General features: G+C 36.3%; 1 protein-coding gene across 8 annotated transcripts in view; it reads left to right on the top strand.

Annotated features, from left to right (window-relative positions):
• SUPT3H (SPT3 homolog, SAGA and STAGA complex component) overlaps nucleotides 1-12,110 on the top strand; it is a gene marked incomplete at its 3' end in the record, with an annotated part of 418,020 nt that overhangs the window by 262,770 nt on the left and 143,140 nt on the right. For all 8 annotated transcript variants that reach the window (XR_013999022.1, XR_013999023.1, XM_081140295.1 and 5 more), the window contains one exon: nucleotides 8,053-8,192. Coding sequence is in view for 6 of the 8 variants with exons in the window: in XM_081140295.1 (XP_080996421.1) it covers nucleotides 8,053-8,192 (140 nt within the window). The remainder of the gene's footprint in view (nucleotides 1-8,052; nucleotides 8,193-12,110) is intronic.

Below are 12,110 nucleotides of genomic sequence, written 5' to 3'. Positions count from 1 at the left end.
TAATACATATAATGTACAAAATATGTATTAATCATCTATTTATGTTATGAGTAAGGCTTCCAGTCAGCAGTAGGCTATTAATAGTTAAGTTTGGGAGGAGTCAGAAGTGACACATGGATTTTTGACTGAGCCATGTTTGGCACCCCTAACCCTTGAATTGTTCAAGGTTCAGTGTATGTTCTGTTTTTAGAAATAACTCATATATTTTGGATTGAAAAATGTCACTGCATAGTGGTATTTGTTGCTTATACATATATTGAAAAAGTAAGTAAACTAACTCTACTGAACTAAGAATTCTAGAAGATCACTCAAAACCAACTAAAGAATTAACAGACTTTGAAAGAGAACTGCTTTCATTTACCCTCAACAAGTCAGCAGTATAACAGCCACGAAAAAAACAGTTCTGATCAAATGTTTAAACAATGTTGCCTATTTAATATTCCTGAAATCCTCACAGAACTTAATTCCTGGGAAATAGTTCTCCAGATGAATTTAAATGTTCCTTTTTATGGAGAGCATAAAGAATACAGACTTGAAGCAAAATATGCTTGAATTTCAATTAATCCCAGTTCTCTGCTTTCTCTCTGTATGATGTTGAGGGTCAGTTTTTTCATGTACAAGTCAGAAAATTATACCACTTGCCATGTGGAATTATGAGATTTCAACATAGTATATGAAAAGCACCTGATACATTCCTGCCACTGAATAAATGATAGTTGCTAATACCATGCTTTGAACACCAAGATGCTCAGAGTGGTGAGACTAGTATTCAGTTGCACTAACATCATCATATTAGTTCCCTGTCCTCTCTTATCTATTTCAAATCTTTCCTCTTTATATTCACTTAAATTTTCTAATTTTGCGTGTCTTATATAAAATTTTTTAAAGAGTTGACATAATAGTTTAAATAGTTGGCAGGAGGTCAGCATCTCTCATATCCTCTGGCTCGACGTTGCACAAGCTGTATTCTAGGTAAGCATAACTAAATGGACTGGAACTTCCTCTCATCCTCTATTCATAGGGAAGTTGTACCCCAGAGATATTAGGCTGAGAATACTGGGCCCTGGTTGCCCCCACCCTAGCTTTCTCATAGGAAGTAAAGATCCATGTCTAAAGGGACAAGCCTAAAAGACAAAGGGCTCCCATCCTTGACCAACTCCCCACTCTTAGATCCAGAAGAATCTTTCGAGGAGAAGCTGATAGCTGCTTCCATCCCCAGAAGGAAAGGCAGGACTTCATAAGAAGATAACTCTGCAGCCCAGCATTATTTAGATCATTCTGTGGAGCAATTTATGTTCAAGAGTATTAACAAAAGGGGACTATTTGGAACAAAGCAGGTAAACAGCAGTGGCGTTCCTAGTGGTGAGCAATTAAGAGGAGACTGGTAGCTTCTTAATTCCAGCTATAACAAGCATGAACAGGTCATAAGCTGAAAGTTTAACAGAGGAAATGAAGGAAAGAGACAGATAAGAGGAGTCTTCTGGGGTCAGAGCAAAACTTAAAAGCTGACAATACCTTGACCCTGCAAAGGGGCCCAACATTATTTAGATCATTCTCTGGAGCAATCTATGTTCAAGAGTATTAACAAAAGCAATAGAGCAGTCAGCCAGGAATTAGTAGAAGTGAACAGCTAGCTGTATGTGACAGCAGTAGAGCCAGACCAGCCAGTAACTTAATGGAGAGATCAGGAAAAGTGAAAGCCAAAAGAGAAACTAACTAAAATCAGTCATCCCTGGTAACTGAGAAGACTGTTTGCATGCCCAAGGCTGTGCCCTCTGAGGAGCAACTTCTGAGACTACGCACTGTGAAGGAAAGAGATTTTATTGAACTAGTGCAGCCAAGTCACTAAACAAATAAACAAGCAAGCAATGACGACAAGCCCCAGGAAGGGGAGGGAAATATTATCTAAGTTGATGCAATAGACTACCTAAAATGTCCATTTTCAACAGCAGCAACAACAGAATACTAGATACGCGAAGAAACAGGTATGTGTGATCCCTAAAAGCAGTGGGATGAGGTGACGGGGAGAGGATCAGACAACACAAAAGGCCCAGATGCTGGACTTAGGAGACAGAAATGTCAAAATACCTTTTATAAACATGTTCAAGAACTAAAGGATGCCTGTTTAAAGAACAGGAGAAGATATGATTACAGTATTTTGCAAAATAGAGAATTTCAATAAAAAGATAGAAATTATAAAAAGAAGCTAATGGAAATTCTGGAATTGAAAAATATAATAACCAAAATGAAAAATTCAGTAGAGGGACTCAATGGTAACTTTGAACTAACAGAAGAAAAAAAATCAGTGAACTAGAACAGATTGTTAAAGATTATGCAATATGAAGTACAAAGAGAAAAAAAAATGAAAGAAAATTAAAAGAGCTTCAGAGAAATATGAGACACCATTAAGTGAGCCAACATATACATAATGGGACTACCAGAGGGTAAGAATAGAGGAAAAAAGAACAGAAAAATATTCAAATAAATAATGATGGAAAACTTCCCAACTTTGATGAAAACTATTAATCTATACATCCAAAGAGCTTAACAAGGCCCAAGTAGGATGAACACATAGAAATCCACACTCAGACACATTCTAGTAGAAATGTTGAAAGGCAAAGAGAAATTCATGAAAGCCACAAGAATAAAGTACCTCATCACATACAAGAGAATCCTAACAATATTATTAACAGCTGACTTCTCATTAACAATATAGGTCAGATAGTAGTATGATTACATATTCAAAATGCTGAAAGAAAAAATGTAAACCAAGAAAAATATTCAGCAAAACTATCTTTCAAAAATGAAGGCATAGCCCTGGCTCAGTTGATTGAGCTTCGTCCCATGCATCAAAGGGTCACTGGTTCGATTCCAGGTTGGGGCACATGCCCGGGTTTCGGGCTTGATCCCCAGTGCAGGAGGCAGCCTATCAATGTTTCTCTCTCTTTTTCCCTCTCTCTTTCTTCCTCCCTCCTTCTCCCTTTCTCTTTCTCTAAAATCAGTTAAAAAAAAAAAAAAAAAGTAAAAATGAAGGCAAAATAAAGATATTTCCAGATAAACAAAAAGAGGGAATTTCTTGCTAGCAGACTCATATAAAAACTGCTAAAGGAAGTTCTTCAGGCTGAAAGCAATTTGCACCAGATAACAATTTGAATCCACATCCCCACACACAAGAAAAGAACACCTGTAAAGATAATTCTGTAGGTAAATATGAGACAATATAATTGCATATTTATTTTTCTTCTCAGCTGATTTAAAAATAGTTGTATAAAGCAATATCTATATTTATAATGTGTCTATACCATGTAGATATGTAATATATTTGACACTAACAACAGTCGGTGGTAACAAAGCTCTTTGGGAATAAGGAGTGACACAAGATGGTTGCTCAGATTACAAAAAAAAGTGAAAAGAAACAGACTTGGTAAATAAAATGGTTGGTATAATCAGTTCTATAGATATTTACTTTCTTTTCTATAAAAACTGAAATATAAAATCTGAGTAGACCTATGATAAACAAAGAGTTTGAATTAGTAATTTAAAAACTTCCTCCAAAGAAATACCCATGCCCAGATGATTGCACTGATGAATTCCACAAAATGTTTAAAGAACAATTAATCCTAATACTTTCCCAAGTCTAAAAGTTTATTACTACCCTGATACAAAATCCATTCAAAGAAATCACAAGGGAAAAAAAACAAAAAAAGACAAAACTATGGAGTAATGTCTTTTTGAAATCGATGCAAGAATTCTTAACAGAATTCTAGTAAACCAAGTCCAGCAACATCTAAAAAGTATACACCATGTCCAAGTGGGCTTTATCCCAGAAATGGGAGATTGGTTTAAATGGAAAAAACAATTTGTGTAATTCATCATATTATTAACATAAAGGTCGAAAACCACATGATCATCTTAATAAATGCAGAAAAATCATTTGAAAAAAATCCACCAGGAAATTCAAGAGGAGGGAAAACTCCCAAGCTCTTTTTATGAGGCCAGTATCATCCTAATCCCAAAACCAGATAAAGACACTACAAAGAAACAAAATTACAGACCAATATCCCTGGTGAACATAGATGCCAAAATCCTCAACAACATACTAGCAAACCAGATCCATCAATACATTAAAAAGATCATACACTACAACCAAGTGGGATTTATTCCAGGATGCAAGGCTGGTATAATATTTGCAAGTCAATAAATGTGATACATCATATAAACAAAATGAAGGAAAAAAACCATATGATCATATCAATAGCTGCAGAAAAAGCATTCAACAAAATCCAACACCCATTTTTAATAAAAAGTCTCAGCAAAGTGGGAATATAGGGATCATACCTCAACATAATAAAGGCCATATATGACAGAACTACAGCCAACCTTATACTCAGTGGGCAAAAACTAAAACCATTTCCCTTAAAAACAAGAACAAGACAGGGTTGTCTCCTTTCACCACTCTTATTCAACATGGTACTGGAAGTCCTTACCACAGCCATCAGACAGGAGAAAACATAAAAGGCATCCGAATTGGAAAGGAGGAAGTAAAACTCATTATTCACAGATGACATGATATTGTACATAGAAAACCCTAAAGACTCCACCAAAGTACTACTAGATTTGATAAATGAATTTGGGAAGGTAGCTGGATACAAAATTAACATTTGAGAATCAATGGCATTTTTGTACACCAACAATGAACTCTTAGGAAGAGAAAGTAAAAAAACAATACCATTTACCATTGCAACTAAAAAAATTAAATACCTAGGAATAAACTTAACCAAGGATGTAAAAGACCTGTACTCGGAAAACTACAGGACACTGAAAAAAGAAATAAAGATATAAACAAGTAGAAGAATATACCATGTTCATGGATTGGAAGGATTAATGTCATTAAAATGTCCTACCCAAAGCAATCTATAGATTCAATACAATCCCTATTAAAATACCAACAGCATATTTTGCAGAGTTAGAACAAATGTTCCAAAAATTTATATGGAACCAAAAAAGATCCAGAATAGCCCCAGCCATCTTGAGAAAGAAGAACAGAGTTGGAGGGATCACTTTACCTGATATCAAACTATACTACAAAGCCATTGTAATCAAAACAGCCTGGTATTGGTACAACAACAGACATATAGATCAGTGGAACAGAGCAGAGACCCCAGAAATAGACCCACACCATTATGGTCAGTTAATATTTGACAAAGGAGGCAAGAGCATCCAATGGAGTAAAGACAGTCTCTTCAATAAATGGTGTTGGGAAAATTGGACAGGTACATGCAAAAAATGAAACTAGATCACCAACTTCATACACAAGAATAAATTCAAATGGATAAGATTTAAATGTAAGTTGCAAAACCATAAAAATCCTAGAAGAAACATAGGCAGGAAAGTCACAGACATCTCACGTAGTAGAATTTTCAGCAATACATCTCCTAGGGCAGGAGAAACAAAAGAAAAAGTAAACATATGGGACTACATCAAACTAAAAAGCTGCTGCACAGCAAAAGAAATCAGCCTCAAAATACAAAAACCCCATGGTATGGGAGAACATATTTGCCAAGGATGTATCTGATAAAGGGCTAATTTCCAAAGTGCTCAAAAAACTCATACAACTCAACAAGAGGAAGACAATCCAGTTAAAAAATGAGCAAAGGACCTGAATAGCCACTTCTCCAAAGAGGACATACAGATGGCCAAGAGACATATAAAAAGATGCTCAATGTCACTAATCATCAGAGAGATGCAAATTAAAACAATAATGAGGTATCACCACACACCTGCCAGAATCGCTACCATCAACAAATCAACAAATGACACATGCTGGTGAGGATGTGGAGAGAGGGGAACCCTCATGCACTGCTGGTGGGAATGCAGACTGGTGCAGCCACTACGGGGAACAGTATGGAGGTTCCTCAAAAAATTAAAAATGGAACTGCCTTTTCACCCAGTGATCCCGCCTCTAGGAGTATATCCTGAGAATCCTGAAACACCAATCAGAAAGAACTTATGCACCCTTATGTTGATAGCAGTGCATTTTACAATAGCTATGATCTGGAAACAGCCCAAGTGCCCATCAGTAGATGAGTGGGTAAAAAAGCTGTGGGACATTCACGCCATGGAATACTATGCAGCTGTGAAGAAGAAGAATCTCGTACCCTTTGGGACAGTATGGATGGACCTGGAGAATATTATGCTAAGCAAAATAAGCCAGGCAGAGAAAGCCAAACATCACATGATCTCACTTATATGTGGAATCTAAAGAATATAATAAACTGATGAAAAAAATAGATTCAGTGACATAGAAGCACGGAACAGGCTAATGAATCTCGGAGGTGAGGTAGGGGTGGGTGGGTAGAGATTAACCAAAGGATTTATATGCATATATTCGTAACCCATGGACACAGACAATAGTGTGGTGAAGGCCTGGTGCAGGGAGTAGGTGTGGGGTGAAAGGGGTCAATGGGAAAAGAAGGGGACATCTGTAATACTTTCGACGAAAAAGATAAATTTTTTTAAAAATCCAAAAGCCTTTTGTTTTTGTTTCTGTTGTATTTTTGTTTTAATTTTTTACTTTTTTTAAACTTTTCAAATGTTTTTAGTTACAGTTTACAGTCAGTATTATTAATTTCAGGTGTACAGCATAGTGGTTAGACAATGATATACTTTACCAAGTGTTCGCCCTGGTATTTCCAATACCCACTGGAAATACATAGTTATTACATATGCAATATTACTGACTTTGCATCCCCATGACTATTTTGTAACTACCAATCTGTACACAGTCGCTTCACCTTTTTCACAGCTGTCTTGTGCCTTTTCTTAGAAGGGCACTAATCACATTCATGAAGGCTCCTCCCTCATGACTTAATTACCTTCCAAAGTCTTTACCTCAAAATACCATCACACCAGGGATTAGGTTTCAACATAGGAATTGTAGAGGGGACACTCAGTGACCTCTGTCAGACTGAGGAAGTTCCCTTCTCTTCCTAGTTTGTTGAGTGTTCCTCTCATGAAATACTGTTGGATTGGGGCAGTTAAATCATGAGGGAGGAGCCTTCACGAATGGAATTTGTGCCCTTCTAGAAGAAGCACACGTGAGGTGGCTTGATTCACTCGGCTCTCCACCGTGTGAGGACACGCGAAGATTGCCGTCTGCAATCCGGGAAGCCGTCCCTCAGCGGACACCAGGTCTACCCGCACCTGGTCTTGGCCTTCCCAGCCTCCAGAACTATAAGAAAGAAATATTCGGTTCTTAGCCATCCAGTCTATGGTATATTTATTATAGCAGCCCAAACTGACCAAGACAGCCATCTATGAAAAACTCGCAGCTAACATTGTACTTAATGGTGAAAAACTGGATGCTTTCACCTAAGGTGTGTGGGGTATCTTTGTCTGGTATAAAGATCTTTATCACATTACAGAACAATCCGGTTTTCTCACTGATTCACTCGCTAATTCACACTGATCTTTTAGTGCATTGGACTGTATTAATTACCTATTGCAATATTACTGTCTTTCCTGACCCTTCGTAATAACTTTCTCTGAGTCATGTTTTGCTTTTCAATAAGTCTGAGAGTTTTATCTCTTAAAAGAAAAAGAATAAGGTGTCATCCTTTTCATTTTAAATGTGTTGCCACAGCAACGTACAGAATAATCTCTTAATTTCCTCTCTCTTGCAATGTTATTTTTTTTTATGTCTTAGTTTTTATTTTCTTAATTAGGCCTGCTATAGCAAGATTGTTTTCCAAATCTGAGAGCCTTTTCTGTCTGGTTGAGTTTTTTTTTGGTAAGGAATTTTAATCAGTCCATTCACACTTATTGTGATAATCGATAATTCGGTTTTATTCTCTCAATCTTATTAAATGAATAAATTATTTAATTCTGTAAGACTTACACTTTTATTTTGGATGCAGATATTCTCCTTTTAAAAATTATTTTGAGAGAATTCTAATTCTGAATTTCCTATTTAGGATTTAATACATGTAATGATTGGTGCTGCTATAATCTTATTAAACAAATTTCTTTTTTCTTTCCTTTATCTCCATGAAGACAAATTGAGTGGCAGTAATAATGCAAACAAAAGACAAAAAATCGCTCAAGACTTTCTCAACTCCATTGACCAAACAGGAGAACTCTTGGCAATGTTTGAAGATGATGAAATTGATGAAGTTAAACAAGAAAGAATGGAGGTATATAGTTCATTCTTCACATTTTACATTAAGGAATAGCATTCCAGTTAGCAGTGTCTGTGCTGTTTGGTTCTATTATTATGTTCTTTAAATGTTGTCTGAAATGCCCCACTCAGTGGTTTCATGTCTGAAGGCAGCGCTGTGCAGTGGAGTGGCCTGGAGAGGGTGTCAGGCTCTGCCTTCAGAGTTGACATGGAGAGACCACCAGTTTCCTGCCTCTGTTTCCTCCTTTGAATATCAATAGATTTCCCTCAGCTTCCTTCCTTTTTTTAGGATCTTACTTTTACTGATATTATTTGATTCCTTAAAAGTTAATTCATGATTACATACTTATTTATTTTTTGTTCCAAATATCTAGTTAGCTTTGTGGGCAAAGGTAATTCTTAACTGCATTTGCATTGGCATACGGCGTGAAGACCTGTTTTCAGGCTGTAGTTCCAGGCTGTGGTTGGACTCACTGGCTAAGGTAGAATCCAGGGCAATCACAGGCTTTCTATCACTGTGACACCAAGCTAGTGACATGTGTTTGGACTCCTTGGATATATTTTCACAATGAATATGAAAATTGTATGCCTTCTATTTACCTTAGCTTATCTATTCATAAAATTGTTTCCTTAAATACTCTGGGAAAATAAAAGTAATGATTGATTTCATTTGAGCGCCATTCAGAATACAAGGTGTTATTCTTATCCTTCTTCTTATACTTTTACATGTAAAAAAACCCTCCATTTCCCCTTTCTCTTTAAATTAGGCAAGAGAGGTAATTTCAGAGCTCCAAAAGATCGTGTTAAGTACCCACTTTATCATAGTCTCTGTGCATGCTAAGAATATAATTATTTCATGTTAAATTTTGGAGGAAGTCCAATAGACATACATGGTTTATAAACTTTAACAGCCTTCTTTAAAGAATTAGTATACTTAGATCATGAACTGTGATCTAAAGGCAGTGTTCTTCTTAGGTATCAATTACCTTAGAAATGTGTGGTTATCTTGGTTTGGGACAACGGCAAATGGTTTTAGTTCAACTTCGCCTTGGGCCAAAAACATGCTAAGTTGTCCCATGCAGATGATAAACATATATTTCTGATGTCATTATGGCCTAAACAGGATATGATTGTTTAGTGGCATGGTTTCACTTATGACAGAGAGCAAATATTGTTTATGCTTTATTTTTTAAACATTTTTATATTATACAAATGGGCATGAAGAAAGATTCATTAAGGAAGGACTCTACATAAAACATTAGTAAAATTGAACAAGTAGCTTTTCAGTCTCGATGGGAAAATCTCTGTCAACTTAGCCCATTGCCCAGAAGGGCATTCCACAATCAAGGAGGAGAGACGAAGTGGAGCGTGCTGTAACACTAAGCTCGTAATAGCAGGCTACTGTGGGCCTGGAAAAGTGGTGAGTCAGTAAGGTACGAGTTAAAGGCAGGAGGATATCTGGCAGTGCGGGGTAGGAAAAGCTTGGGAGCGAGTGCAGCTTATAGGCCTCTTTCCTGTAGCTGCATTATATATTACTTAGTGTTAGCCAGGGTAATGAAATATCAGTATTGATAAAAATAGTTACCGTGCAAGTCAGCTTCACCTATATAATAAAAATTAGACTAGTAGTTTCTCTAAATAGTTACCGTGCAAGTCAGCTTCACCTATATAATAAAAATTAGACTAGTAGTTTCTCTAAGCTTTGTATCCTAACTTAAATCTTCTCTAACCAAGATTTAAAAAAAGAATAGTTTTGAGATTCTAGTCCTCCAAATAACACAGTCGAACAGAATAAAAAGTGCTGAACTCGTAGACATAACTGTAGACAGTAGAAAGTGGAACCGTTAAGAGCACAGGCCTTGCCTGCTTCTAATTTGACAGGTTATAGTTTCAAGCGTAAACCACAACTGTGGCAGTCCATATGAAACCACTTTGGACTCGCAGACTGCAATCTCTTGCTTTTAAAGTGCAGTAGAATAATCAGTCCTGGCATCACTCAGTGATTTAATTTTCCCCTAAGCATCACTTACGGTTGCAGAAACTTTGTTTACTACCTTCTCTCCTAGAATGTATGAAAATGGTAGAGACCTACCAGCAAAGCTTATTATTGTTTTTCTTTCTTTCTTCTCTTTTTCACTTAAATGTAATTTAGAAGAGAAAAAATTTTATAGACATAAAAACTCACTTGGGACCCTAGCTTTTTCTCAAAACGTTGAGCAAGCATATAAAAAAATTGAGTTCTTTCCTATTTTTTTCTGATTTCTGTGTGTGCCTGGCTTTGTATTCCACTGGTAATTTATTTCATTAATATTAAGTATTATGTGATTTTAAACATAACAGTGTCTGAATTTTTATATCCATTTCTACTTGCTGGTCCATCATCATGATAGTTAACTAATTCTACTACTTAGTTTTCTCCAGCACCAAATTTTTAACACAGAGCTGTGATCCACAGTCTCTGAAGATCCTTCTAAATTATCAAATAAAGATTAAAAAATAAATAATATTCAGAATTACTTTAGTGTATTTGAGAGACTGGAAAAAGAAGCAGGGAAATGGTAAGCATAATAATACATATAAATACAACTCCCCTCCAACCGCCTCTCATCCCCACTTAACCCCACCTCAGAGTGGCACAGGTGTGTTTACTAATTCTTACATTCTAAGTTGTGAGATCGAATCCACTAAATGGGGCCGTGTCAAGCCAAGGCCAAGAAAGGGTCACTAAAAGCTGCACTTGGATTTTCTTAACGGCGGAAGTGTGGTCACTCACAGAAGAGCCTTGCCTAAGACCCAGCTGCTCTACTGTGAAAGAACCTGAGGAGCTCAAGTTTATCATCAATCAAGTAAAATATCTGGTCTAATAAACCATTAGGTTTGTGAAGAAGATATAAAAATAAATGCTAAAAATTTGGGTGAACTCTGCCTTCTCACTGATCCTCAAATTGAACAAAGTAAACAGGAGAACAAGGATTGGAGCTCACCAGAGAGAGCAGCTTTTAAACAGATGTGGTGCCAAAAATCCCCAGTGACTGTTTATCTTGTGTTTTTAAGTCAGAAGCCTAATGCTGAAGTCAAGAGAAAAAGCAGGATGGAATACATAAAATTTAAGGCAGCTTAAAAATGTTAAAAATTGACTTAAAATTGATTAAGATCCCAGGTGGCCATCTGAATTTAACCTAAAGTGACTGGCCGTAGATTTAAAAACACAAAGTTTCTCATAAAGGGTGACTGATCAGAGAAATCAAGTGTACCATTCAGTTATGCCCCAGGTATAATGATGGTCTTTGGTGGTTTTGAGTCCTGGTGGTAGAGTTTTTGGAGCTAAGGCGACTGGAAAACTCCCTGAAGGAGCCAGAGAGGTGGATGGCTGTGGAAGCGCTCCATCTTCTCTTGGTTTTGAAGTGCATTCTTTCTACTATTCCTTTTTTCTACCTATCATGATTTTTTAAAGTTATAAAATAAAGTAAAAAATAAAATTCCCTTAAGAGTTCAAAAATATTATCTTAGATGAGATTTATCATAAAAGAAAAAAGGCTAATCCCAGTAAAATAAATATTTCCAGGTACCAAAAAAATTTAAAAGCTTGAGCTGAAAGCTTAAAAGGTTTTCACAAAGTTTAATATTCAAACGTATATACGATTAAAAATACAGAATTTATATACTAGAAAGCTATAGCTTAATGTATATGCATTATATACACAAATATGCATATATATTTACATACATATACTTTGCCTATATATGTGTGTGTATCCTATATCTGTAAGAACAGAAATATAATTTTACTAGATTTTTTTTTAATATATCTTTATTAATTTTAGAGAGAGGAAAGGAGAGGAAGAGAGAGAGATAGAAACATCAATGATGAGAGAGTCATTGATCGAGCCCACAATCCGGGCATGTGCCCTGACCGGGAATCGAACCCTGATCG

The sequence above is a fragment of the Miniopterus schreibersii genome (genome assembly GCF_964146895.1).
Source record: "Miniopterus schreibersii genome assembly, chromosome: 6".
In the NCBI taxonomy this organism is placed as follows: Eukaryota; Metazoa; Chordata; class Mammalia; order Chiroptera; family Miniopteridae; genus Miniopterus; species Miniopterus schreibersii.
This window is presented reverse-complemented; position numbering and strand designations above follow the sequence as displayed.